This window comes from Aythya ferina, assembly GCF_964211825.1.
Source record: "Aythya ferina genome assembly, chromosome: 1".
NCBI lineage: Eukaryota > Metazoa > Chordata > Aves > Anseriformes > Anatidae > Aythya > Aythya ferina.
The window spans coordinates 124,085,329-124,112,324 of NC_140296.1; the positions used below are offsets into that span (position 1 = coordinate 124,085,329).

Consider the following 26,996-nt stretch of genomic DNA (forward strand, 5'->3'; position numbering starts at 1 on the left):
GAGAATATTGCTTTGAAGTTTATCACCTTCTCTTATTTATTTTTTTAATGACTTAGAATTAAGATTTATTAGAGCAGTGAAGGCCACCTCATCTTCCCTTTTCTCACTCAATCCTGAACTCTGCTAGAGCATGTGATGCTGGGAACACTGAAGTTCATCCTGGCATAGGTATCAATACACACTATCTCAGACGGAAAAAGGAGTCCAACAGGGAAGCCTGCGGCCTTATTTACTTTTTATATTGAATTACATTTACCTCATTTGCAAGATTCAATGCAAAAGGATGCTGTGTCAACCAGGCTACCACCTCCTTGCTAAATCTCATAGACATGCTATGAATTGAGATAGAAGTACAACAGGCTCCAGTAATGGCAGAAAACAGTTTGGGTCAAATAATCTTTGGGATTAACAATAAAAGCAGCTTTTGCTGAGCTGCTTTTTATTCAAAATAGAATCAGATTTCAAAAAGAGTTCTGTAATGCTTCTATAAAAGCAAATACCACTGGGAATGGTGTCGTCATTGGTAATAGAGATTGGTAACGTACTAGCAGTAACAATACAGCCTGGATAGTCCTTGATACGACAGCAACAGATTTTTTTTCCCTTCTCCATCAACCACCCACCAAGTCAACAATAGCTGATGCTATTTTAGATTTGATATATCCTGAGGATATTACAGAAAAGTTTTCCATTGAAATAGCCTTTAGCAGAGCAATCATAACATGATTTGGCTAAAAATTAAATGACACAAAATAGCATCTGGATTTCAAAAGAACCAGCACTTAAAAAAATGACTGGGAAAGTTAGCAGGAACAAGAGAACCACAGACCTAAATGTGGGAGAAGTCTACAATTTCTTTCAGAAAGCAATGTTAAAACTACAAAGAATAACCATTCCAAATGTGAATCAAGTAGAAGGTCCTGAATCCTCATTAGGAGATATAAGAGAAGCAAGCAGAGGTGAAATGAAAAAAATAGAGTAAAACGGTAATTCCAAATAATTCTAAAATATTGCATCAGACACATGAAAAATGTTTGCTTGCCATATAAAGAAAAAATAATAATTTCACATGCTGAAATAACATTTTTTTAACAAATTAATCAACAGAATTACACGTTAATTCAACAGTGAAGACTACACAATCATACAGGTGAATGAACACTGAAAATTTTCATAACAACTTCATCAGCTGGAAAAAATATACAGAGAAGCCATGATTTAGAGATGACAGACAACTAGGTAAAAAGCAAATTACATCATGGGATGCCTAAAAAGAGATTTTTTTCTGATAGAAATTCAAAGTATTGCCAATTTACAAGGTAGCAATGAGAAATTGCCTAAGCATACCGCACAGTACTTCAAAAACGTAAGAAACGTCTTTGTCTGTCACAGCAGAAGCCCGTTGCTCTCCGCTCTTCCCTGCAGTCTCACATTATCTCCTTGCACTATGCTCAGTGCTGACTGAAGTTTTAGACTCTTCTATTTCACTCTTCAAACTCCCCGTCCATTCCAGATGCTTTTTTCTCCTGAGCATGCTAAATTGTTCACCTTACCCCCAGACAGCTCCATCTGACCCAATCATTTTCTTTATAAAGGAATATAGAGAAGTAAAACAAATAGCACCTTTCACATCATACTGAAGTGTAACAAAACACGTTCCAGTGCATGAACAAAAGCAATCAATGCCAGACTCCAAGCCATTTGTTTGCAGTAAAAGTGAATAGTCCTTGCTGATGGCAGAGCTGGTATGCAAACTGAAGTTATTCTCCTATGAATTTAAAAAGGCTTCCATGCACTATAAGTTCGTGTTTTTTTTGTTGTTGTTTTTTATTTGTTTAAAGTATTTCAGAAATTTTCTCTTCTTAGAAGATTGCACTCCATTGCTAAGAGCAGGGGAAAAAAGCAGAGTGCCTTGTTCTCCTCCAGTATACATTTTTTTTTTTTTTTTTTAAGGTTGACATTCACCATACATGTAAATTTGACAAAAAACAGCTTGAATATAAATAATGTTATAACACAGCTTGTTAATTTGGTAAGATATAAGAATGGTTTCAAGATAATATTTATGGGGAATAATAGCAGGGACAGTCCCCCCAAAAAAATTAAAATCCTTTAAATATTAAAAAGCTTCTGAAACAAGTAATTTGACTCATTGTTTGGAATAAGTTTCCTCTGGAAGGTTTTCCTAATCTGTATTTCTATCATCCATAAGAAACAAATATGAAGTTTAAAGCAGGGTAAATAAAGTAAATACCAATTATAACGAGAACCAACCTCACACAATGTCATTAGCCAATTACATTATAATAAAAGCCAATAAAAATCTTGATCTCAAGCAAACATAATAAATACTAAAATACTTAAGGTATACACTGCATAATCACACTCTGTTGGTGTAAAAAATGGTTAAATGATAAAATTTGTACCTTTCTCAGATACCACAGAATAGATGAGCACAGTGTGAAGCTCTCAAGAGAATTAAAAACAAACAAACAAACAAACAAAAAACCACACCCTACAATCTTAGAAGAGCCCTCTTTTGTGCATTTCAAAATAAATGCATGAACTTCATTGGTCAGTCATCTTAGGTGTTGTGCATTCTGGACCAGTCCAGGCTAATCCTTGTGATGGTTTCACGCTGATGGTTGGAGGAACTCCACCACAGATCTCTCACTCCCTCTCTTCAAAGGAAAAGGGGGAGAAAATACAAAAGAAAAGGGCTCAAGAGTTGAGATAAGGACAGGGAGATCACTCACCAATTACTGTCGCAGGCAAAACAGACTTCAGTGTATGAGAGAGTAATATAGTTTATTGCCCATTACTAAGAGGCTAGAGCAGTGAAAAACTAAAAGCAAATTAAAAACACCCACACACACACTCACACACCCTTGTGTACCTCCTCTACTTGAGCAGTGCAGAGGAACAGCAAATGGGTGCTGCAGTCAGACCCTAACACTTCATCTCTGCCACTTCTTCATGGTCACTCTGTGTCCCTGCTCCAGTGTCAGGTTCCTCCCATGGGATACCATTCTTCCTGAACTGATCTTGCATGGGCTTTCCACAGGCTCCAACAGGGGTATATAACACAGGTGGCAGCTCCTGCCAGACCCCCTGCTCCTGCGTGGGCTCTTCTCCACGGGCTGCAGCTCCGGCCCGGGCCTGCTCCTGCGGGGGCATTCCATGGGCCGCAGCCTCCTCCAGGCCACATCCACCTGCTCCACCAGGGGCTCCTCCACCCATGGGGGGGCTGCAGCGTGGAGATCTGCTCCATGTGGGACCCATGGGCTGCAGGGGGACAGCCTGCTCCACCAGGGGCCTCTCCACAGGCCGCAGGGGAACTGCTGCTGCCTGCCTGGAGCACCTCCTGCCCTCCTGCTGCACTGTCTTTGGGGTCTGCAGGGCTGGTGCTCACTCCTCACTCTTCCAGCTGCTGTTGAATAGCAGTTTTTTTTCTTGAATCTGCTCTCATAGAGGCACATTCAATGTCACTCATTGGCTCAGCTCTGGCCAGTGGTGGGTCAGTTTTGGAGCTGGCTCAAACTGACCCTTACCTAACATGAGGCAACTTCTGGACTCTTCTCACAGAGGCCGCCCCTGCAGATCCCACTACCAAAATCTTGCCATATAAGCCCATACAAACCTTAATCACTAACTCCGATGTTATATGTTTTGTTACACCAGAAAATGAACCTAGAGAGCCTCCAGGGCTCAGTCCTCAACAGTCACAACTACTTCTTTTATACTGTCAGTCTTACGAAATTGGAGACAGAAAATAGATTTCTTTCCTGGTATGAGCACCAATAAAATACTCGCTATTTTCCAATCACAATTCCACTTATTCTGTCTTAAGGCATATATACCAAAAAAAGCAGCAGTGCTGCAGATTGCTGAGATTTTAAGGAAGAAAAGTCCATCTTGTTATCTATTCTGATCACACATATGCAGTGCATACTATTCAATTTCTTGATCTTTACCTTCTTCATGTTTCATACTGTTCAAAATGCCATTTGTAACACTTACATTCACACTCCATTGCTCAAATATTCTCCCTTCATCCTTTGAATTTCTTCAAACCTTTTCCTCACCCTTGAATTTCTATATTTTTCAACTTTTCTTTCTTCTATTCAGGTTTCATAATCACGATCACACATCAGATAACATCACTCTTATATATACTTTTTTTTTTTAAAGCTACTTAAAAATTCATCTTGTTACACGTAGCTTTTCAGCATCTTGCAAACACTTTCTTGTATCATCCTCCAAGAATTAAACTTGAAAATTTAGACAAGAAGAGGTGAGAGTTTTGTTTTTAAGACAAATGTACATTCACTGCATCCCCAAATATCATCACCACACTACCTTATATGTATATATAAGTGTATATGTGTATATATATATATGTGTGTGTGTGTGTGTGTGTGTATATACACACACATACACAAATCACCAGTGTGCACAGACACGACTTTGCTTTTGCAACAATAAGAACAGGTTACTCCCAAAAATATAGTTTAGTGAAGTTACTCACTAAACCACAACTGAAGTAACTGGCAATTCTGTGATCCTCATTTCTACTAAAACAGAATTTACCGGAACACTTGGATAGATGTTCAAGGAGAATAGCATAAACAAACAAACAAACAAAAGAAAACATAGCCTACCAAATATGTTGGTGGAATGTCCTTTCCTGGCAATCGGTTTGAGCTCATTATGTCCCCATCCATATTGCCTATAATTGTCCCAGGCATGCTTCATCATCTAAGAGAGGGAAAAAATAGGAAAAAAATAGGATTCGGTTATGTTGTGAAGCTACTTCATAAAAATATAGTATTTTACTCCTTATTTGAGGCTTCATCTCTCTCACTCGTCCCAGCATAGTGATATTGCTACTATTTCTATTTATTTAAGAAGTCAGGTTATATATCATGAGTAAGTATTGAAAACAACTTAAGTCTATTCAACTTGTGATAGAAGATGCTCTGCATTAGTTCACTTACTTTTTCTTTGACTTAAATATATACACAGACATTAAGAAATTAGTGAAAAATACTGGCAAATACCCAAGCTGCTAGCCTGAAGAAAACAAACAAATAAACAAATAGCAATATCTGAAACATAAAAGATTTATTTACACTAATTATTTATTATTTACACTGGTGAATCAGAGCATGACTAAACAATGTTGCAAAAGGCATAATACATTTTTTTTGTTAGCAACACCTACTTGACAGAAATATACTGCGGAACAGCCTCTACCGTGAGAAATACCAAAAACTTTGTTCATTTTGTTCTTTAGAAAGTATAATGAACAAAGCAGTAGAAAATTCATTCACAGCTTCAGGTTTCTTGTTCCCCCAAACACTCTTTTTAACAGGGATTTATGCTACATAGTAAACTAAAAAAAAATAAAAGTCTTGTTGGACCATGAGTATTAGTTGCACACATCAGCTGCTAAGCAGTGCTCTTATGTATTTGCTAGAACTTTCAAAATTCCTTGTTTGCATACAGCTGAAATTTAGCAGCCACCAAACTGCAAAATTGAAAGTACAGAAATGCAGTTTAATCAAATAAGGTAAGTTACCTAAACAGATCAAAGCAAGTACCATGGAGGAAAGCTGATTCTAAAAACCACTGCCCCAGACACAAGGAAGTTAGAAACAAACCTTTTCTGAACAGGAGTTCTCAATCAACAGCCATGCAGCTGTATCCACAGTGTTATATATAACTTATTTTTCTATCATGTCTTCAAAATTGATATTAAAATATTGTTAAAATAAACAAAAGCCTCCACAAATGTACAGAACTTAAATCACAATATCCGCAAGTTTGAGAAATGTTCCCTAAGAGGAAAAACTATGCTAATGCAACCTGTAGACCTATACTAACCCTTTAAGAAGCTGATTATATCAGGGCAAGGAAATGCCATGATTTACAGGAATATAGTTTTTCTTATTGTAATTTGAGGGTCACCATGTTCACAGAAAATATGAAGGGACAAGTAGATGTCAGCTAAGAAGTAAGACGGAGTCATTTGCCCTATTAGCACTAGCTCACATAGAAGCAAGACACCAGCTCTCTTTTAGAGGAAGTCAGCATCCAGTAAACCCAAGCATTTTAAACTGTATCCAAGCTGCCTACTGGGATATGCAAACCATGAAGTCCCCGTCTCTCTATAACCATCAAGAGATTCTTGTCCAACCCACACAGCCATAATTCATTTGAACATAAACTAACACATGAGAAGCTTGAAGGGAGTCAGCTCATGCCCAGACAATAACTTGAAACAGAGCAGAGGTGAACATACAGAACATGCTCCTGTGTTAAACTGACATCAACCGAGGCACAGATATCCCTCTCGAGATGGCATTGGTCCCACTCCTACTGTGCACCATGCCAAGACAACCTATATGGTTGTTCTCAGTTTTCACATTATTAAGATTCTTACAAACAATTAGTCTTTTTTTTGTTGTTTTTGGTCATGAACTTGTAAGAAAAAGCATATGCAAATATTACCCTAAAAGGAGAGAGGAGACATTTCATTAATATTGACAGATTCTTCAGTGTTTACTAAGCACTTCACTAATTGATCAATTAATAGCTACTAGAAAATGCAGTAAAATCCTGATCATAGGTAGTGTAGAACTTCTTCTGAGAGCTCTTACTAACATTATCCAGAATCAATCCACAATTTATATACACATATGTATATATATACATAGACATATGTTTACTAAAGATCAGACAGTCAAGAACCACAGCTTCATTCATGCTGGAAGGGACTTTGAAATGTCTCCAGTCCAACCCCCTGCTCAAAGCAAGATCAGCTATGAGACTGGGGCTGCTTGATTCTTTATCCAGTCAGGACGGGACAGGACAGTCAGTCTTCCTGAACTGTCCTGCTCAAAACTGAAACAAGACACTCCTGAAAACATTATCTTGTGAAAAAGGAAAAAAAGACCTGAATTTTTAGAAGGCACTACAGGATAGAGCTAAAGAAGCTGAGCTCTTATCTCAGTTTGATAATAGATGGATATCTACATAACAAGGTGATCATGACATGACAGCTCTAACCAACCTCTTTCCAAAAAAAGGGGAGTTGAGCTTTGAGACCTTGGAATGTATCAATGAAATATTTCATGATGAAGAATAAATGACCACTAATGTTTTAGCTCTGTAAAAGTTTCAGACAAAGTGTGGACATACAGTAGTATAGAACATACAGTATAATGTTAGTATAGAACATACAGTAGTATAGAACAAAAATAGGCTAAGCCCAAAACCAAGAGCAATAAATTGTTTCTTCATGGCAGAATGTTAACCATGGAATATTCTACTGTCCCCACTTGCTATGCCTACTGGGGGTCTGAGGAGAAGGTGTAGATTTTGGTACAGATTTTTTGTTTGCAGATTTTTTTTTTTTTTTTAGCTCTGAGGAAACTACAGACATTACAAAGGGCTAAAACAAAATCCACCACTACCTAACATGTTTTTATATCCGTAAGTTCCTAAGATATAATTTTTCCTAAGATAAAATTCAAGAAAGATAGAAATTTGAACGGAATCAGTTTCACCAGATTCATCCATTAATGGAAAAGTAACTTAGGAAAACACTACTGAGACCAAAACCACTGCCAAACACAAGATTAAGGCATAGCTGACTGCATCATCTAAGGTTCTGAGAAAGGAAATCATATCTTGTAGATACTAAGCTACTTTCATAAACATGAACAGGTGTCTTTCCTGTCACCTCTGCCTCTCCCAAACAGGATACAAATCAAATGGTATTATAATTCCCCAAGAATCTTCTTAACATTTTTACACTAGCAAGTCAAATGATCATTTCCAAATGAATACTGAACATTATTCAGGCACACAATGTGATGCTCTTTTCTACCACTAAATGAGTAAATACTTGATTATATCTGGTTAGCAGATAACTGCACATTACATGTAAGGGAGAAGCCCCATAGCTCCTGTATACAAGTTCTGTAAGGATCATGTACCAAGAGATCTAATAACAACATAGGATTTCTGCTGTTGCCAGAAGCGGTAGCAAGATATACTGTAGATATAACACCTATATAACTGGAAGTAGTTGTGCAGGCAGAAGCTTGTGAGAAGACAGGAGAAGATGTAACCCGCTGCCAGCTAAAACTTTAACAGAGGATGCCACTTTGGCTCATGAAGTATAAGCAATGACCTCTTGATCTGAAAAGCCAGATTATCTCTACAATTATGCCAGAAAGCATTTATGTAATGAAATTTGCAAATACTGAATTATAGTTGCCAGTAGGCAGTTGCAGGTCTTTCCTTAAAAAACTTGTCTTTACAAGAATAGGGAAGTTTCAGACACTGACTGGAACATCAGCACTAACGGTGATAGAAAGAAGGTAAAAATATTTAATAGGAAAAAAAAAAAAAACACAAAACAAAAACAAAAAAACACCCTTTCAAGAAGCCATTACAGGAGAAACGTAAGCTCAACTATGTGAAAGAAAAAAAAAAAATCAACTTGTCCAAGGATGCATTAATAATTCTGTCAAATGAGAAGTGGAAATTTCTATAGCTGAAATTTCCACACCAGAAAACAGTTTGCCAAAGCAAGCCCTTGGATTTGATGGTGTATAATATGAAGATCTTGTCATGTGGCCACCCAAGAATGAATGTTTTTACTGATGGAATTCTCACTGGTTCTATTAACTCCAGATGACAGATCTTACTTTTGACAGGAAAATGATTCATATGGAATAGGTTCACTGAATACCAGTCTTGAAAATGTTTATCATGGGACGCACCCAAAATACAAGTCAGCAAGACAGCATTGCATGTACAGCTTGATGATTCTACCAAAAAAATGGATTTGGACTCTGCTACTATAAAGCCAGAATGGCAAGAAGTGGGATATGTCTCAAATGAAACTGCTTTTGTAGGTACACCATATCTAGATATTTTTACTGACTTTAGAACACATATGCCTTGTTCATTGGATCTGATCCTCTGCAGTTGCTGAGAAATCAGTATTTTATAACAGCAGAGCGGTAACGTGTCTTAACAAAACCACAGTTTTAACAGTAAAAGGAGGCTACAGTGATGAAAGCGAATTTTGTCAGGAAGTCCCATCACTACAGCAGTGTGTTAAAACAATCTGTATTCTATATTGTTATTTCTAAAAGTCCCTTTCCACTCCCTGAAAAAGGACAGACACTTCAAATTAGAAAACTAAATCAGAGTCCTAAGAAATAAGCAAATAAAGCCATTTATCAGGAAATTGCAAAGAATGGTTGTACCTAAAAATCTATCTTTTCATTGCCATCCATCAGGAATATACATAACAGACAACAAATAGGCTTTGCTTTCAAAGGAACATATTCTGGTTAAGAGAACGATTTCAAAAGATTATATAAGACACCTCTAACTTCTGTTTTTAAATTAGCAAAGGACTTGCTAGAGAAGCTTATTGCTCAATTGGCAGATTAAAAATTAATAAGCACTTTCCTAGTGTCTGTGGAGATTACTTTCTGGAGGTTCAATTGAGCAATGATCTTTTCATTGTATAGATAGTCTTATGTTTGAAGAAAATTAGAAAAATTATTATTTTACTCTTGTGGGAGCTACAAATTTCTACCTAAACAGAAATTACTTCTGGCATCAGCCTATACCTCTGTCATGCATATCTGAACATTGCTACTGAAAGCATCTGTTTGGAACACGTTCCTGAAGAGCACAGAAAGCTGGGTTTTCTTCATTTAGTGATAAGCATAGTAACAGATCCATTACTAAATTGAAAAAATAACGTTTATTAAATTAATGTAACATGGGAAACTTGTTTGTCCCCATCTAAGGGGACAGTACTTCAAATGGTGAAACCAGAACAGTAGATGTAAATGGCCTAAACTTGGAAAGCTTACAGAAGTGGAATGAGTACTCAAATTTATGTAAGCAATACAAAAACACTTTTTTTTTTTTTTTAACATGATGAATCCATATTTTTGAAATTGTATCTTCATTGTTTCAAGAGAAAATGGTTGTCACAGGTTTACTCATCCTGTGTCCAGAAAACTAAAACCTCACAGACTACCTTTGTAACAGGACTGCAAAGCAACCACTAGAAAGTAGTTTTTCTTCAGTGTTCTAACTCTTGCCTTTTCAGGCAATCTAATCATCTTCACCAGCTTACTCCTGTACTTCTGACAGTTTTACCATACCCTTTTTTAAAGTGAAAGACTAGAACTACATGAAGCATGCAAGATGCAGAAGCACCTTAGTTCATACACAAACAAAAGAACCTTGCCTGTTTTGTTCTCCCTTCCTAAAATACTGAAGGTTTGCTTTTTGTCTGCTATTAAGCACTACGGTGACCTTTCCAAATAACTACTACAGTCACAAGTTCTCATTCTCAAGTGGTAATATGACAAGGTATTAGGTGATTTTTTAAGCGTGAAGTTCTAATTTCTTTCCTTCTCAGTCTCAATATGCATCATTTTCTATTTACCTGAGAAATAAAAGGGGAGATAAGAATCACTCAGTATCCCTAGATTTTTCTGCAATTCTTCAGTCAGGTCTCAGTTTTCTACTCCAAATCTCCATGTCAGCTAAGTTGATCATAACACTACTGTGGTAGTATTACTCTGCTGGGCAGCTGAACTCTACTACGCCGCTCTCTCACTCCCCCCCTCAAAGGGGAAGGGAGAGAAAAAACGATGGAGAGGGCTCAAGGGTTGAGATAAGAACATGGAGATCACTCAACAATTACCATCATGGGCAAAACAGACTCAGCATAGGAAGATCATCGCAATTTATTGCCCATCACTAGCAGACTAGAACAGTGAGAAAATAAAAACAAACTACAAACTTCCCCCTCTCATCCACCTTCTTCTGCCTCCTCCCTCCAAGTGGCACAGGGGAACAGGGAATGGTGGCTGCAGTCAGTCCTTAACACTTCCGTCTCTGCTGCTCCTTCACAGTCATTTTCTGTATCTGCTCCAACGTGGGGTCCCTCCTGCTGTTGTGCAGCAGGTTTTTTGCCTTTCTTAAATATGCTATCACAGAGGTGTAACCTCTGTGAAGCTTTTTGAAGCTTTTTGACTCAGCAGTTCTGACAATAAGTAGTTTACCTGGGGTTTTACTCACTTCTGTTTGGCTGATTGTAACAGGAAAATGAAGCATTTCCTTGTTTCTTCTATTTTACTTTGCATTTATAAATTTTAAATACTGTGTGTTAGTTCATTGTTGAAAGACAGGTTCTTTTCATAATGAAAGAAGTCTGAAAGAAGTTACTTTTAAAAATGAAGACGTTCTTGAATTTTTAATGTTTCCAATAATTTAAGAGTACTAGAAAATTCTGCAATTGCTGCAACTTGATTTGTTTTTTTGAATACCTTCAAACACTCAAACTTGCATTTTTCATTAGTAGCACATTTTAAGTTACCAGCCAAAGCAAACTATCTAGGATATGCAGCTGAAATACTGCACCAGCTACCCACTGAGAAAAAGTTTTCTCCTCCTCCTCCTGTCAGAGCAGAACGAATACACCAAGATACAAACAGACATAGTCACATACATAAATTAGGTTTTACAACTGTTAAAATTAGGAATTTTTTGTACAATCACCAGCATGTCAGGACGCAAATCAGTGCGGGGCCATTCCTAACTTGCCTGTACTGGCCAAAGTGCTGATCACACAACTTTCAATCTGATAAAGACATTGAAAATTAGTTTACCAACAGACAATCCTATGTCTTGATGAGGAAGAGTCCATCCTTACTTCACGTAGATTTCACTTATTTAGTAAAGATGAACATCATCAAAGAAGTACAGTGAAACTAGTTTGAAGCCAACATAGCTGTTCCCAATATGCTGAATTACACATGAGGATCCAGAATATTTCAAGAGTGTTGAAACAGAACCACTTACTAAAACATATGCACACACATGTAGGGAGTGTTACCTTAATTCCAAAAATAAAGTAGGTCACGATACTTATTGCACTTCATTTTTATTATGATCAAAGCCAGAAGCAGTAAGATATAAAATGCAGTGCAAAAAACTTCACAAAATATATACTAAAAAACGCGATGTCCTAACCAAGTAGCAGTCTGAATACGCTGACTGAAAACAAATACACTGTGGTGTCAGCTAAGGAAAGTATGTAAGTTTCAGTAAAGAAACAGCTAAAACATATTTTTAAATGCTGAAAGAAGTCCCACACTCAAAAAAAGGAGGCCAATTTGGCTACATCAGAAACAATGCAATTACAGAAAATAAACGAGATTCAGCAATGGAAGTCATATGAACAGTTAAATATGAAAACAGGAGTTATGAAGCATGAAAGAAATATTTAATCATGTATAGGTCTTTTCTCCAGCACGGCTCTTTTCTCAATAAGCACACAAAACAGAACTCAGGTAATGGATACTTATTCTTTTTAAGATGATTTCTTAATAGAGTAAGGCTTAGGCAATCTTCCTGTCTATGTAACTGTCACTCACCACATACATTTGCAGTAGCTTTTGAATCCATTGTCTAATTTCAAACTTGATTTCACAGAATTGGAGGAACCAGGCATTTGAGATCTCTACTTTTTGTGAAAAAATAAGAAATCAATGTCTCTGTAAGGAAGATGGACAGTAATGAGTACCCCAACTGAGAGAAAGGCAGTTATAATCCGTTCCTTTATTCATTCAAAGGGACAACATTTAGCATACAGGTATCTCTAAACCAGGCACAAAACACATTGCGATTCATGCAGTCAAATAAGAAGATAAGAGGAAGTTCACAGCAATGTGTGCATGAGAGAGAAGCAGAGGGTGGTATAAGGATATGTAGGTCAGAAAGACATGGGAAACCATTAGTTTTGCTGCTTATAAAGCTGTTACTTCTCAACATTGTTAGCAGCCTCTTGAGCATCATCCAAAGACCATGATGAAAATACATTTTAATCATCTCTCTTCTTGGCACATTCTTATAAGTGTTTCCGAAATTGCCTCTGCTAATATGAAATAAATGATTCCCCCTCTAAATAAATAAATACCTCCCTTCTAAAAGGTAGCATATTGGAATTCACATTTTAAAAAGACAATATGCTTTAAGTTTTGCTGAAAAACAGATTAAGTTCACTGGCAGAACTCCAGTCAGAGCATTGTTCCTCACTCATGCGATGTCATCCAAACTCAGCATTCTGCAGGTGTCAGATGCTATAAAATGGGCATCCAGGGTGCATAGGGGACAGTTAAAGATGACTTCCAACAACTTTTGATTAAGAGGCTTGCTCAATGTTTTGCCAAAAAAGCTACGACAGAAGCAGGAACAAAACCGAAGTCTTGCTGTATTGAAAACAACTTGTCAGATACTAATAAAGCATCTCCTTTCAAGTCTTTGTCGTGAAGCTTAATAAGTTTGTGAACAAGGAGCAAGCATGCTACACAGCCAGAACCTCCATTAACTTCAGAAGTGGCTTATTCTGTGAACAACACCGACCCTTTGAGCTGAAAAAGGTTCTATGCATAATTAGTACTGCCTAATTACATGATTACAATTCATAATGAATGCAGAACAAGTAGAACAAAAGCTTCAGAGAACTCTCAGACTTGCTAGCATACCTTTGAAACCTAGAACATACAAACTATTTCACTCTATTTACTTAAACTGCATGTTTGTTCCATTCTGGTAAAGCTTTCTACCAGTTGACAGGCTTAGCTAACAGACTTCACAGAACGGTTGCAGTTGGAATTGACCTCTGAAGGTGATCTGGTCTTACTCAAGTAGGGTCACTGAGAGCACTTTGCCCAGGACCATGTCCAGACAGCTTTAGAAACCTGTTCAAGGAGAGAGATTCTGTAACCTAACTAGGCAACCTGTGCCAGTGCTCAGACACCCTCACAGTAAAGAAGTATTTCCTTATGTTCAGGGGGAACCTCCTGTGTTTGTGCTCACTACCTCTTGTCCTGGCACTGGGCACCACAGGGGAAAATAAATAAATAAATAAATGAACTAAAAAATGCCTGTCTCTGCCCCTTCCTTCATGCATTTATACACATTGATGAGATCTAACACCCCCCACACACACACTCTCTCTGTCTTCTCTACGTTAAAAAGTCAAGGCTTTCTCAATTTTCCCTCAAATGAGAGGTGGTCCTCAATCATCTTCACAGCCCACCACTGGGCTCTCCTCCAGCATAGTGTTGTTCCCCCCAAGTGCAAGGCTTCACACTTCCCCTTGAACTTCATGAGGTTTTAATCAGCCCATTTCTCCAGCCTCTCCAAGTCCCCTCTAGATGGCAGCACAACCAACCCTCTGGTGTTTCGGCTACTACTTTTGTGTGGTCTGTAAACTTAATTCAGGGCATGTTCTGCTCTATCATCCAGACTATTAATGAAGATTTTTAACAAGACTTGACCCAGTACTGATCCCTGGGGTGCATTGGTAATTAACTGGCCTCCAACTAGACCACACCATTGATCACCACACTCTGGGCTCAAACATTCAGCAGCCACTTTTCAATCCATGCCATTGTCTGCTCACCCAGCCCATACTTCAACAGTTTCTCTGTGAGGATCTTACTGCGTACAGTTCTGAAAGCTTTCCTGAAGTCAAGGTAGACAATATCCACTGCTTTCCCCTCATATACTAGCCCAGTCATTCCATTGTAAAAGTTTATCTAGCACATCTTCCTCTTCATGCATCTACATGAGCTATCCCAATTGTCCGCTTGTCCTTCACAGGCCTGAGAACAGTTTCCAGGATTAGCTGTTCCATCACCTTCCCAAGAATCACGGTGAGGCCAACTAGCCTATAGCTTCCTGGGTCTTCTTTTCTGAAGATGGTAGTGACATTTGCTATCCTCCAGCCTTTAGGACCTTCTCCTAGATGCCACAATTAATCTAAGATTACTGAGAGGTTTCACAATGACATCAGCCAACTCCCTCATCACTCATGGGTGCATCATGTCTAGGCTCATGGACTTATGTACGGCCAGTTCACTTAAGTGTGTCCTGACCTGACCCTCTTCCACTAAGCTACGTCGTCCTTGCTTCAGTCTCTCTGTGACCTCCCATGCCTTGGATTCCTGAAGGCCAGTCTTACTGGTAAAGACAGGCAAAGAAGGTATTCAGTACATTGTCTCTTTCCATCTCTTGTATAACCAGATCTCCCGTCTCCTTCAGGAATGGGTCCACATTTTCCCTAGTATTCTATTTGTCATCTATGCACTTAAAGAAGCCCTTCTTGTCATCTTTGTCATCACTTGCCAGATTCAATTCTATGTGGGCATTGGCTTTCTTAACCCCGTTTCTGCATCCTTAGACAGTGTCTCTTACTCATTCTGGGTTACTCACCTTTGCTTTTACCTTTTGTGCGCTTTGTTTTTGTGTTTGAGTTTGGCCAGGAGTTCCTTGTTTGTACCATGCAGGTCTCCAAGCATTTTTGCTTAACTTCCTATATGACAGGAGATATATTTCTTGAACTAGGAGATAATCCTTGAATATTAACTAGCTTATTTGGGCTTCTCTTCCCTTTAGAGCTTCATGCCATGCTACTCTACCAAGCAGATCCCTGAAGAGATCAAAGCTCTCCTAAAGTCCATCTTGCTTTTTGCCCTGCTCCCTCCCTTCAGAATCCTGAATCCCACTTTCTCATAGTCACTGAAGTTAAGGCTGCCTTCGACCTCCACATCCCCCAACAATCCCCTTGATGAGTATGAGGTCCAGCAGAACACCTCTACTCACTGACTCCTCTACCACCTGGGTGAGGAAATTATCATCAATACACTCTAGAAACTACTTAGATTGCTTAAGCCCTGCTGCATTGTCCCTCCAGCAGGTCCTGAGGCACCTGAAGAAGAACAAAAAGGAACACCAGACAGTAAGTCAGTTTCAGTAGGGTCCCAACTTAAATCACTCTAAACAAATACAGGTTGCACAGGAAACAAGCAAGGAAAACCAGAATTTTTAGCCCAGTCTCGGGGCTATGATACCACAGGCCTCAGTGAGATGTGCTGAGATGGATGGCTACAGGCTCTTTAGAAGAGATGGGAAAGAAAAGAGAGGAAGTGGGGATATGTTAGGAAAGGTCCTGACTGCATGGAGCTTAGATATGGTGATGAAAGTGATGAGTGTATCTGAGTAGGAGTCAGGGGAAGGGCAAACAATGTAGATAGTGTGGTTAGAGTATATACAGAACACCCAACCAGAATGAAGAAAGACAATATTCTACAGGCAGTTAGGAAATGACTGCTAGCCCTAGTGTCCTGATCACTAGCCCTCATTCTCATGGGAGACTCCAACTTCATAGATGTCTGCTAGAAACACAATACAGCAAAGAAGAAACTGACTAAGGCATTTCCTGACTGTGTGGAGAACAACTTCCTCACAGGTAGTGAGGGAGCCAACTAGGGAAGATGTCCCCACTTGACCTGTTAGTTAAAAAGGAAGGTCTCATAGGTGATGTAATGGCTGGAGGCCATCTCAGGCACAGCAATGAGATGACAGCTCTCCATCCTTGAGCAAGAAAGCAGGTCAGTCAGCAGAACTGCTACTTCGCATTTTTGGAAAGCAGATTTGGGGCTGTTAGGGACCTGGCTAACAGAGTTCCTTGGAAAATAATTTTAAAGGGTAGAGGTGTCCAGGAAGGCTGGATATTATTTAGAAATGATATTTTGAAGGCACAGGATCAGGCCGTTCCTATGTGCCAGCAGAGAAGATGACCAGTCTGGATGAACAGAGAGAGCTTCTTCTGGAACTCAAGAAAGAAGGACAAGATAGTTTATAACCTTTGTAAAAAGGAGAAGGCATCTCAGGAGAACTACGAAGATGTTGTGAGGTTATGCAATGAGAAAATTTGAAGGACCATAGCCCAGCTAGAATTTAACTTAGCTACTGTAGTTAAAGACAATACAAATGTTTTTATAAATACATAAGCAAGAGAAGGATGACTAAGGAAAATATACTTTAATTATTGGATGGGGGGACAACATTGTGACAAGACATAAGGAAAAGGCTGAGGTACTTAATGCCTTCTTTGCCTTGGTCTTTATTAGTGAGACTAATTGTTCTCAGGGTTTCCAGCCCACTTTGCTGGAAGACAGAGGCAGGGAGCAGAATAAAGGCCTTATTATCCAAGAGAAAACAGTTAGCAACCTATTACACCACTTGAACACACAAAAATTGATGGGCCAGATGGAACCCACACAAGAGTACTGAAGGAGCTGGCAGAATTGATGAGCAAGCTACTTTCAATAAGTTATCAGAAGTTCTGGCTAACTGGGGAGGTCCCAGATGACTAGAGGTTAGAAAATTTGACACCCACCTACAATATAGGCAGGAAGCAGGCTCTGGAGAATTAGAGGCCTGTCAGTCTGATCTCAGTGCCAGGGAAAGTCATGGAGCAGATCATCTCTGCTGCCATCACACAACATGTGCAGGACAACCAGGTGATCATATGCAGTCAACATGGTGTTTATAAAGGTCAGGTCCTGCTTGACTAACCTGATCTCCTTCTATGATAAGACTGTATGCTTAGTGGATATGGGAAAGGCTCTGCATGTTGCTTACATGGACTTCAGCAAAACAGTTGTTTCCCACAGCATTCTCCCATAGAAAATGGCTTCCCACAGCTTGGACAGATGTACTGATTAATGGGTAAAAAAAATGACTGGATGGCCAGGCCCAAAGCATAGTTGTGAATGGATTTAAATCTGATTGACAGCTGGTCAAAAGTGGTGTTCCCAATTGCTAAGTATAGGGGCCAGTTTTAACATTTTTATCAACAATCTTGATGAGTGGATTAAGTGCATACTCAGTAAGTTTGTAGATAACACCAACTTGGGCAGGAGTACTAATCTATTTGAAGGTAGGAAGGCTTTGGCAGAGGGACCTGGATAGTCTAGATCAATGGGGCACATCCCACTGTATGGTATTCAAAAAAGCTAAAAGCCAGGTGCTGCACTTAGATCACAACAACCCAATGCAGCAGTAAAGTCCCAGGGAAGAGTAGCTGGAAAGTTGCCTGGAAGAAAGGGACCTGGGAATACGGGCCAACAGCTGGCTGAAAATGAGCCAGCAGTATGACTAGGTGGCCAATAAAGTCAATGGCATCCTGGCTTGTATCAGAAGTAGTGTAGCCAACAGGACTAGGGAAGCAATTGTCCCTTTGCATCAGGTTTACATGGCAAGGTTTTGGTAGCAGGCGGCTGCAGGGGTGGCCTCTCTGAGGAGAGTCCAGAATCTGGCCCTTGACAGATAAGGGCCAGTTTCAGCCAGCTCCAAAATTGAACCACCACTGGCCAGAACGGAGCCAATGAGTGACACTGCTTCTGCCTCTATGAGAGCAGATTCAAGAAACGGAAAAATACTGCTGCACAACAGCAGCTGGGAGAGCAAAGAGTAAATAACAGCTCTGCAGACACCAAGGTCAGTTCAGCAGGAGGGCAGGAGGTGCTGCAGGCAGGAAGCAGCAGTTCCCCTGCGGCCTGTGGAGAGGCCCCTGGTGGAGCAGGCTGTCCCCCTGCAGCCCATGGGTCCCACATGGAGCAGATCTCCACGCTGCAGCCCCCCCATGGGTGGAGAAGCCCCCGGTGGAGCAGGTGGATGTGGCCTGGAGGAGGCTGTGGCCCATGGAGAGCTCCTGCAGGAGCAGGCCCCAGGCCAGAGCTGCAACCCGTGGAGAAGAACCCACAAAGGAAACACAATATTGTAATACAATACAAACAGACTTGTATGTAAAACTTGTATCTCCATAAGTTCAACACTTCTTAGAACAACCATTTATGGACATGATCAAAATAAACATTCCAATCAAAAATAAACATTCCAATGTTTAGAATAAGATATATAGAGAAACACCCGCATGGGAATGGTTAAATTATTGCATTAAATACCCTGTTTTGCCAAACGAGTGCTGGCAGTAAAGCAATAGTGTGAAGTTAGTCTGAAATGAAAAAACTGAATAGGGTGCAAAGAGTTAAAAGAAAGAAAATTTTAAAACGGAAGAAAATTCAAGAAAATTTTCCTTATTTGACTGGGTAAAATTTAACTCTTCAAGGAACCAAAACTCATTAAAAACAGTGCAATATCCATAGTGATTACATTTTAACTGTGGCAAAAATTAATATTCTGAACACTAAAGGACATAATGGAAATTAAGCTTCCTAAATTCCTACTGCTCATGCAATTAATACATGTATCTAATTTAACTTAGAAAGAAGCCAATGACTTCTAAAAGACCAGTTTTATTCTTAATTTCTTTACATTAGCCTCAAAAAAAATCTCAAAATCTTTTGAAAGATTATACAAGCCACATCTACCCTTGTATAAAATTATTATAATCTTTACCTTAGTATGAAAAAATCAGTACAAAATGTTCGTACTAAGCTAAAGTGTAGCAACAAGAATGACTTTCAGACGTTTATTCTTAATATAGTAATTGCTGTTCTAGTTTTGAAAAACAGCTTTTTTAAATCAGTCAAGTATACTAGAGAAGTGCTACAAAGCTTGAATAGTAAGCAGGTGGGAAGACCTTTAACTCTCAAAATTGTCACTGTACATCAAAAATAATCAACTCAAAAATGGTCCTTAATTAAATAACTGAATTAACAGAATGTTAGAAATAATATAGACAAATTATACAGTTCTGTGAATTAGTTACAATTGAGAATATAGTGAAACACTAAATATAAACATCCGAACCAAAGAAAAAATTAAAACCGGGAGATGCAGATTATGTTTCTGGATTATTTCATGATCTCAAGAAGCTTCCCTCTCTGTGCTCAGTAAACATCTTATATACAGCTTTCAATGCTTTACAAAACTCTCTTAATAGCGTTACACATCTTCTAATTATATTTATGCATGTTTTCTTGAAAATCAAACTGTTTCTAAAATATTTTAAAGTACTGCAAAACTACTTTTTATACTGTAATCAAAAAATACTTCACAAAGTTTCTAGTTGTTTGGAAAGAAGTAGATGTAGCAATATTTTTTTTCTGTAACAGTGACAGAAACTAGTCTGCCTCCCAGCTGCAAAGAGCCATGTTCACGTTACAAATTGACTCCATCAACTCGCCCATGTCTACATTTTCACAATTTGATACTAGGTGAAGTAGGCTACATACATTTGTTTTGTGAATTTAAGTAGCCTAATGCTGTTCTTTGAGAGCAAAGTTCCTCAAATATGCATCAGCACACTTCAAAGTAAACCAAAACAAGAGCCAATTGCCTCCTCAGGACCACCTAGAACTCTGAAGCCTGTCGATCAGTCTCTATAAGCACTAAACACTTCCCTAGGCAATTTTTTTCATCTTAATCCAGGCAACCGTACTGTATTGCACATCAGAAATGCTACATACACTTGATGTAGACCTCTGCCTAAGATATTATCTCCCAGAACTTGTTCTTTTTGACACATCTGTATCTCATCTACAAAGACTGTTTATATTAGTCTACAATGTTTATGGAAAACAGGAAGAGAAGACACCAGCAGTGATTGCAGCATATTTCATGATGTAGGATTGCATCTCTGGAATCACTGAAGCATTCTGTTATACAACCGATACCCCAAGAGCAGGTTTCAGGCAAAATATTACTCATCTGACACTGTCAATACATGTTTTTACCTCAGCCACATTACATTCACTGCATGCAGCAGATGCCAAAATACAGAATTAGATACAGAGGCCACACACAAATAATACTGAAACAACATCGCATTCATCAGCATTACAATTCATCCATTCTCATTAGCAGACCTTCTAGTGCTGTATTCTACAGTCAGATGCATGAAGGAGTAGAAGAAACAGTCTGCTGCATCAAAGAACTTAAATTCTGGAATTCATTCGACAGCCACAGTACCGATAAGACTGACTCAATGAAGGCAATTCTCACAACAAAGAGAATGTTTCCGTCATACTAGTAAGAGCCTGGACTGCTCAAGTCCAATAGTCACACTGGCAAAGAATGCTCAGCACAAAGATACGATATCCTAACTGAAGTACTCACCCAGATAAAGCTTACTTCCACGGAATCTTTGGTCTGTCTATGAGAAGCTACACACTTCAGAAAACACAAGACATTGACAAATTATTTAATTAAACATCTTGTCAATGTGATTCACACTTTGACAAAGAAAAAAGTAATAAGCCTTTTACAGCACAAGATATATGGCAACTGCAGGTAAGAATCATGAGAGCTATCAGTTAAATCACTCTGGATTCCCCCACCCACAAATTACTATACCTGCAGATTTAAAACAGAAAGAATTGTCCAAACTTCACTACTTATTTTTATCACCAAGAAAATTACTATTCTGTGTTAACTTAGAAGATTTTTGTCTCCTCTCAAATGTATACATTCTGACAAAACAACCTCAGTAATGCATATTATCAATCTTCCCCTTTAATTCTAGGTTTGATCTAAAGGAACTTTAGTTTTCTTCAAGCTAGTTCATCATTATTAGCTGTGCTCAGTGCTTTCACATCACTTGGTTAACTCCTTTTAATTCTACCCATTAAATCCATCAGTGGTAAACTCAAAAGGTATTTAAATACAGTAAACTCCAGTTAAAATTAAGAAGAATTGACAACTGCATGACCATATCATTTCAGCATTCATTTTCATCCTACAAACAAGAGTTGATAAAACTAAATTATCTGTATAATCTCACAGGATATGATGTGAGGGCTCAGGATATGAGGGCTCCTCAGTTTTGAAAAGCAGCCTTTTGAAGTCCACAAGTCAGTGCTGTCCTTTGAGAAAGGAATCTAACAAAGCAGCATCAAGGGGATCCAATACTATATGCACAACTTCAGTCAAAAGTGTTTCTGCAATAGTCACCAACGGAATGTGCACCACTTCACAGGAAGGGTTTGCTACCTGTAGGTTCAAATAGCCATACAGCTCCACAAGCAGAAACAGTTTTTCATTAGATGAAATCCATTCTTGCTAAGCAGTGAACATTAATATTCTAAGTAAAATTCTAACTTGGGTGACCTACCCACAGCATGTCACATACTCCAGCTGCTGTACTTCCCAATTGCTAGGACAGCTACATAGAATCATAGAACACACAGAGTTGGAAGAGACCCATAAAGATCATTGAGTCCAACTCCTGGCCCCACACAGGTCTGCCCAAAAGTTTAGACCATGTGACTAAGTGTGCAGTCCAACCGCTTCTTAAACTCCGACAGGCTTGGTGCAGTGACTACTTCCCTAGGGAGCCTGTTCCAGTGTGCGACTACCCTCTCGGAGAAGAACCTCTTTGTGATGTCCAACCTGAACCCCCCCTGCCTCAGCTTGACACCATTCCTGTGGGTCCTATCACTGGTGACTAAGGAGAATAGGTCAGCTCCTGCCCCTCCACTTCCTCTCATGAGGAAGCTGTAGACCACAATGAGGTCTCCCCTCAGCCTCTTTTCCAGGCTGAACAGGCCAAGTGACCTCAGCCGCTCCTCATACATCTTCCCCTCTAGGCCCTTCACCAGCTTTGTAGCCCTCCTATGACTGACTTTTTTTTTTTTAAATGAGCTTATCAAGTTCAGATGATAACTAAGTGATTACATGAGTTAAATCTTCAAGTGCTGTGGCCCCAGACATTCTTCAGTAATAGCATTTGTGCTTGTCTACTTCTGGCCTGAACCATTTCTATCTGCTAAGCTGACTTTGGTGCATAAAACTAACCAGAATTGGGGGGGAGGTCCCATAATGTTTCTATCAGATGAGCTAAAAACACAGATTCTGAAAAATGCCTGGTATAAATAGTAAGTTCGTATTATCAGGGTAAAAGAGGGCAATGAATCTCACAGGTAGAAAAGATGGCATCACAGTCAGCAATTCCCATTGCATAGACTGCCACTAAAACAAAAGTTTAGGCCAACATCTTAGTTTTAATGTTTTACAGGAAAATGAGGCGATCTACTTAAATGAACTCACAGTTTTCGAGTCACTTAAAACTTACTTTGAAAAGCAAATGATAATTTGGTAATTTGCTAATCTTAGCAATAGGTCATTTTCCCCCCCATCTTTTCAATTCAATTTCATAAACATTTATCTTGCAACACTGTATCATACCATATTCTTTCAATGGAACCTGATAAAGTCAGGCTCTGCTTTAAAGATACACCGTTCCTGTTCCACACCTTAATGACCAACTACAACACCATCCCCATTCTACCCCCATAATACCAAATTCTAGAAAAAAATCATTTTTAATATTTCACTGCATAACAGTTTAACACTCCAATATCAGAAAAAAAACATGCAATAATCTGTCAATATTTATTAATACTTGATTTGTACTTTTGACTTACTGTTAATTAAAAAGATTTCTAGTCCTATTTTTCTTATTTTTTTTAAACATAACCACTAAATGTCATAAATAACTACTATCAGATACAAGAATGGGTAGGACCACATCATCATATTTACCTCTTTAATTTTGTTCCTCTTCTCTCGAATATCCGGGTCTGCTGGTTCTCCACTGTTTATCCCTATAAGATTTGGTAAAGGAACAGGGGGCAGTGGCTTGCTGTCTTTCTTTTTCAACTCTTGCACTACTTTGTTCTTTTCTGTCTGAATCTCAGCTTGTATCTCATCACGTGATTTCTTCAATTTCTCCTTAGCCTCTTCCAGAGCCTTTTCATGATCTGCTCGGATCTTATTTCTCAGACGTTCCTCTTCTTCTCTAGAGACACAAATGCTAGTCAGCATCTCATTACTAAAAATACATTGATCATAAACAAACTGCAGCTTCAAAACAGAAGCCACATTCCAAGTTGGTTTACTCTAAATAATTCTAACGATTCAGACAAGTTTATTGCGTAGAAATGTGCATTAACATATTTCAATTTTGCCATGAAGCTCAAAAGATGAACAGCACACACATCAGTGAAAGTATTGTAGAAAAATATACCATAAGGTATTCTGGATTATACCTTTGCTTATCTATTCAAGACTTTAGAAAGGAAAAGCTCTACATCCTGTACTTCAACTACAGGATATACGCACAGGCATATCTAACAATCAGTCTTAATATAATCAAAAGGGCTCTTCCTCACCTTCTGCACAATAATACATCACGTGCAACTTGTCAAGATCTGGAGTAATAACTACAAAAAATTGCAGTAAGGCCCTTATTAACAATGAGATTGCAGCAAGAGCTGTAAACCCCATCACGCTGTGTTTTGCCTTGAATTCAGTACTTATTGTTCTGATTGGTATCATCTATAAATCTCACAAACTAAAGGCAGAGTTAATTATAAAGCAATTTAAGAACATAAGGGTTTTTAATAAAGCATGACTTTGAAACTCACTGTTGCCAAAAGCAACAATATCTTGGTTCTAAGCACAATCTTGCACCATGATCTTTAATGATCAGTAAAAGATGAGATTCATACACAAAACAAGGAGAGCTGTTTTAAAGCCGGTATTAAACAAGAGGTTATTCTAACAAATGAAAAACGTCCTAAAATACTTAAAAGCATCAGGAAAATACACATCATGACCCTCAACATAACAAAACCTTTTTATTTTTCTTTATAGAGTTGTTCAATGACCAATGTAAGCCAAAATAGTTGCAGAGATTAAAAACAATACACTCCCTACCCTCTGCCTCCCTGGACAAAAAAATACTCTTTTGCTGAAAAACATTAAGTGGATAACGGAAAGAAGAGAAGGCATGCAGCAAACCACATAAGAGATACCAAGCTTGGCCTAACCACTTTTAGTAGGAGCTGAGTCACTTGACACAAATGACATTTTTTTTTTCCAGTGTGTTGAAGCAGTACTAATGAAAAGGAACAATCGCTTTCTGATACATGACAATGAAAAGACAATCCAAAATTTACAGAAAACACAACCATGGGATTAACTGTTAACCATACGTTAACAACAAAAAAGTAGAAGATACCTACATGTTTAAACTGGGCTATTTTTCCTATAAAATTTATTAAAAATATTTGACATCTATGATAAACTGGTAACATTTCAGAGATTCAACCAAACTAAGTAACAGATTGGGGTGCTGCATTGGAATATTTAGACTGCAATATTTAAGAATATGGACAGACCTTACTGAGCTTTCCAAGTAGAGCAGAACTGTTTTTATTAACCTCATAGATCATGTCATGACTATTATACAGCACTGTTTCACCTTTCCAAAATAGGTTGGAGAACAAAGGCAATATGAGTAACTTGCATGAAGTTGTTTTATATGTTTTAGAAGAAAGACATTCTGCTTTCTTTACAGTGTCTACTGCATTTTTAATAATGGCTACTGGGATGCTTCAAGTATTAATAGGGGCTTTGAGACACAAACAGGAAGGATTAAAAAAAATCAAGCAGCCATATCTCAAAGATGATGAAAATAATAATAAAAAAAAAGGATAAAAACACTTGCACTCTGGATATAAAAATATTGCCAGATGGTTTGCAGAATTGATCTAAACTGGGGCAGAGAGAAAAGAAGCCCACAAATTAAAAAAAAAAAAAAAAAAAAAAAAAAAATTATTTTAAAAGCACCTAAAAGAGAACAGTCTAAGGGTATGCTTTTCCTGAGCAGATGTGACAACCTAAACTTGGAAATACTGCCCTACAATAAGGCGGAGCATAGTAAGCATATTCCCACACATCTTAAAAAGCTCTTCTTCCATCTACTTTCTTATTAAAAATACCTCATGAACATGCTCTCTATACTGTATGCCAATACTCAGATTTCCAAGAGAAAGCACAAAAGGTATCCATCAGAAATAACTACTAAGAACAGCTGTTATATGGAATAGAATATTGCAGGCCATGTACCAATTTAGGAATGGAAGAAATTCAAAATGTCTTCTCTAACACAATTAAAAGGTAAAAACTTCTTCAGAGTAGAGGGAATATGGAAAGGACACTCAAGCAGATTAGAATGGGAAGATGCACATAATAACCCTGTTGTAAAACATCTCAAATTAACCAGATAAGTTGCAGTAAAATAGATAAAAACAAACTGAAAGGAAAAAAAATCACCAACTTGTCCTGATATTTTAAATGCATCATTCTAAAAATAGGAGTCTTAATGTATTAAAGTGATAGTCTACATTTCAGCACAGAAAAGAAATGTAAGATAAAGACTGCTATGTTTTGAGATGCATTAGTTAATGAAAGTTTATGTTCAACATAACGTACAAAACAGAAATCAGAATTAATGCAGATATAAAGCACGCTGAAACGTTAATGAAGTGTTAATGCACTAACTAGCATTTTCTGATTTTAAACTATTAATTCTCTTAATCTTAAAAAACTGCTTTTGAAAACCGACTAAAACTAAAGTGGATTCCCTAAATTTCTTAAAAACCAATTGAATACAATTTCAGTTACTGTCTCACAAACTTCATTTGACAATTTCTATCCTCATGGACTATAAAAATGTTTGCGCTAAATATTTCTATAATTTAGCACAGTAATAACAGAGCAATCCCCATAGATTAATCCATTTTGTGTAAGGTGTATGACAGTTACAGTTCTCTGGTGAAGGATTATCTAAGTCAAAGTGCAGTAAATCAGGCTTCTCGTTCAAGAAATGCATAGTTCAACCCCCCAGCGCACTAGCCCTGACTGTTATCACATAAATACACAGTATATTCTTAAGTTAAAATGTATATACATCTCAGCTGCACTCTTTAGCTCAGCACATGAGCTCAAGAACTTTAAGGCACACTTTGTTCTCAGTTTGACAAAATCTGACATCACTTGATAACACATGCTGTCAACAAAAAGCTTTGTTACACAGACTGTTGTATTAGCACTTTGTTTTTTTCTTATGTGCTATTATGTTTGCAGTTAAAAATTATAGTAGCACTATTACCTTTATATATTTCATCATGAGAATTGTAACAAAATGCTTTAACAGATGCATTGACTGAAAGGCTTTTAAAGAATTTCTTCAGCCACTTTTCATAGTATCATCCACGTCACATTCAGTTTCTCCTAAACAATGAAAAATGAAGCACTGAGCTCCTCTTTATGACCATCAA

The 26,996-nt window shown here is 38.2% G+C and overlaps 1 protein-coding gene across 1 annotated transcript in view; it reads right to left on the bottom strand.

The window, feature by feature from the left end:
• Window positions 1-26,996, bottom strand: part of MAN1A2 (mannosidase alpha class 1A member 2) — a 140,399-nt gene that overhangs the window by 87,629 nt on the left and 25,774 nt on the right. Inside the window, exons 2-3 of the mRNA XM_084501186.1 lie at window positions 23,413-23,668; window positions 4,662-4,758 (exon numbers count right to left, since the gene is read on the bottom strand). Of these exons, the coding sequence (XP_084357312.1) occupies window positions 4,662-4,758; window positions 23,413-23,668 (353 nt within the window). The remainder of the gene's footprint in view (window positions 1-4,661; window positions 4,759-23,412; window positions 23,669-26,996) is intronic.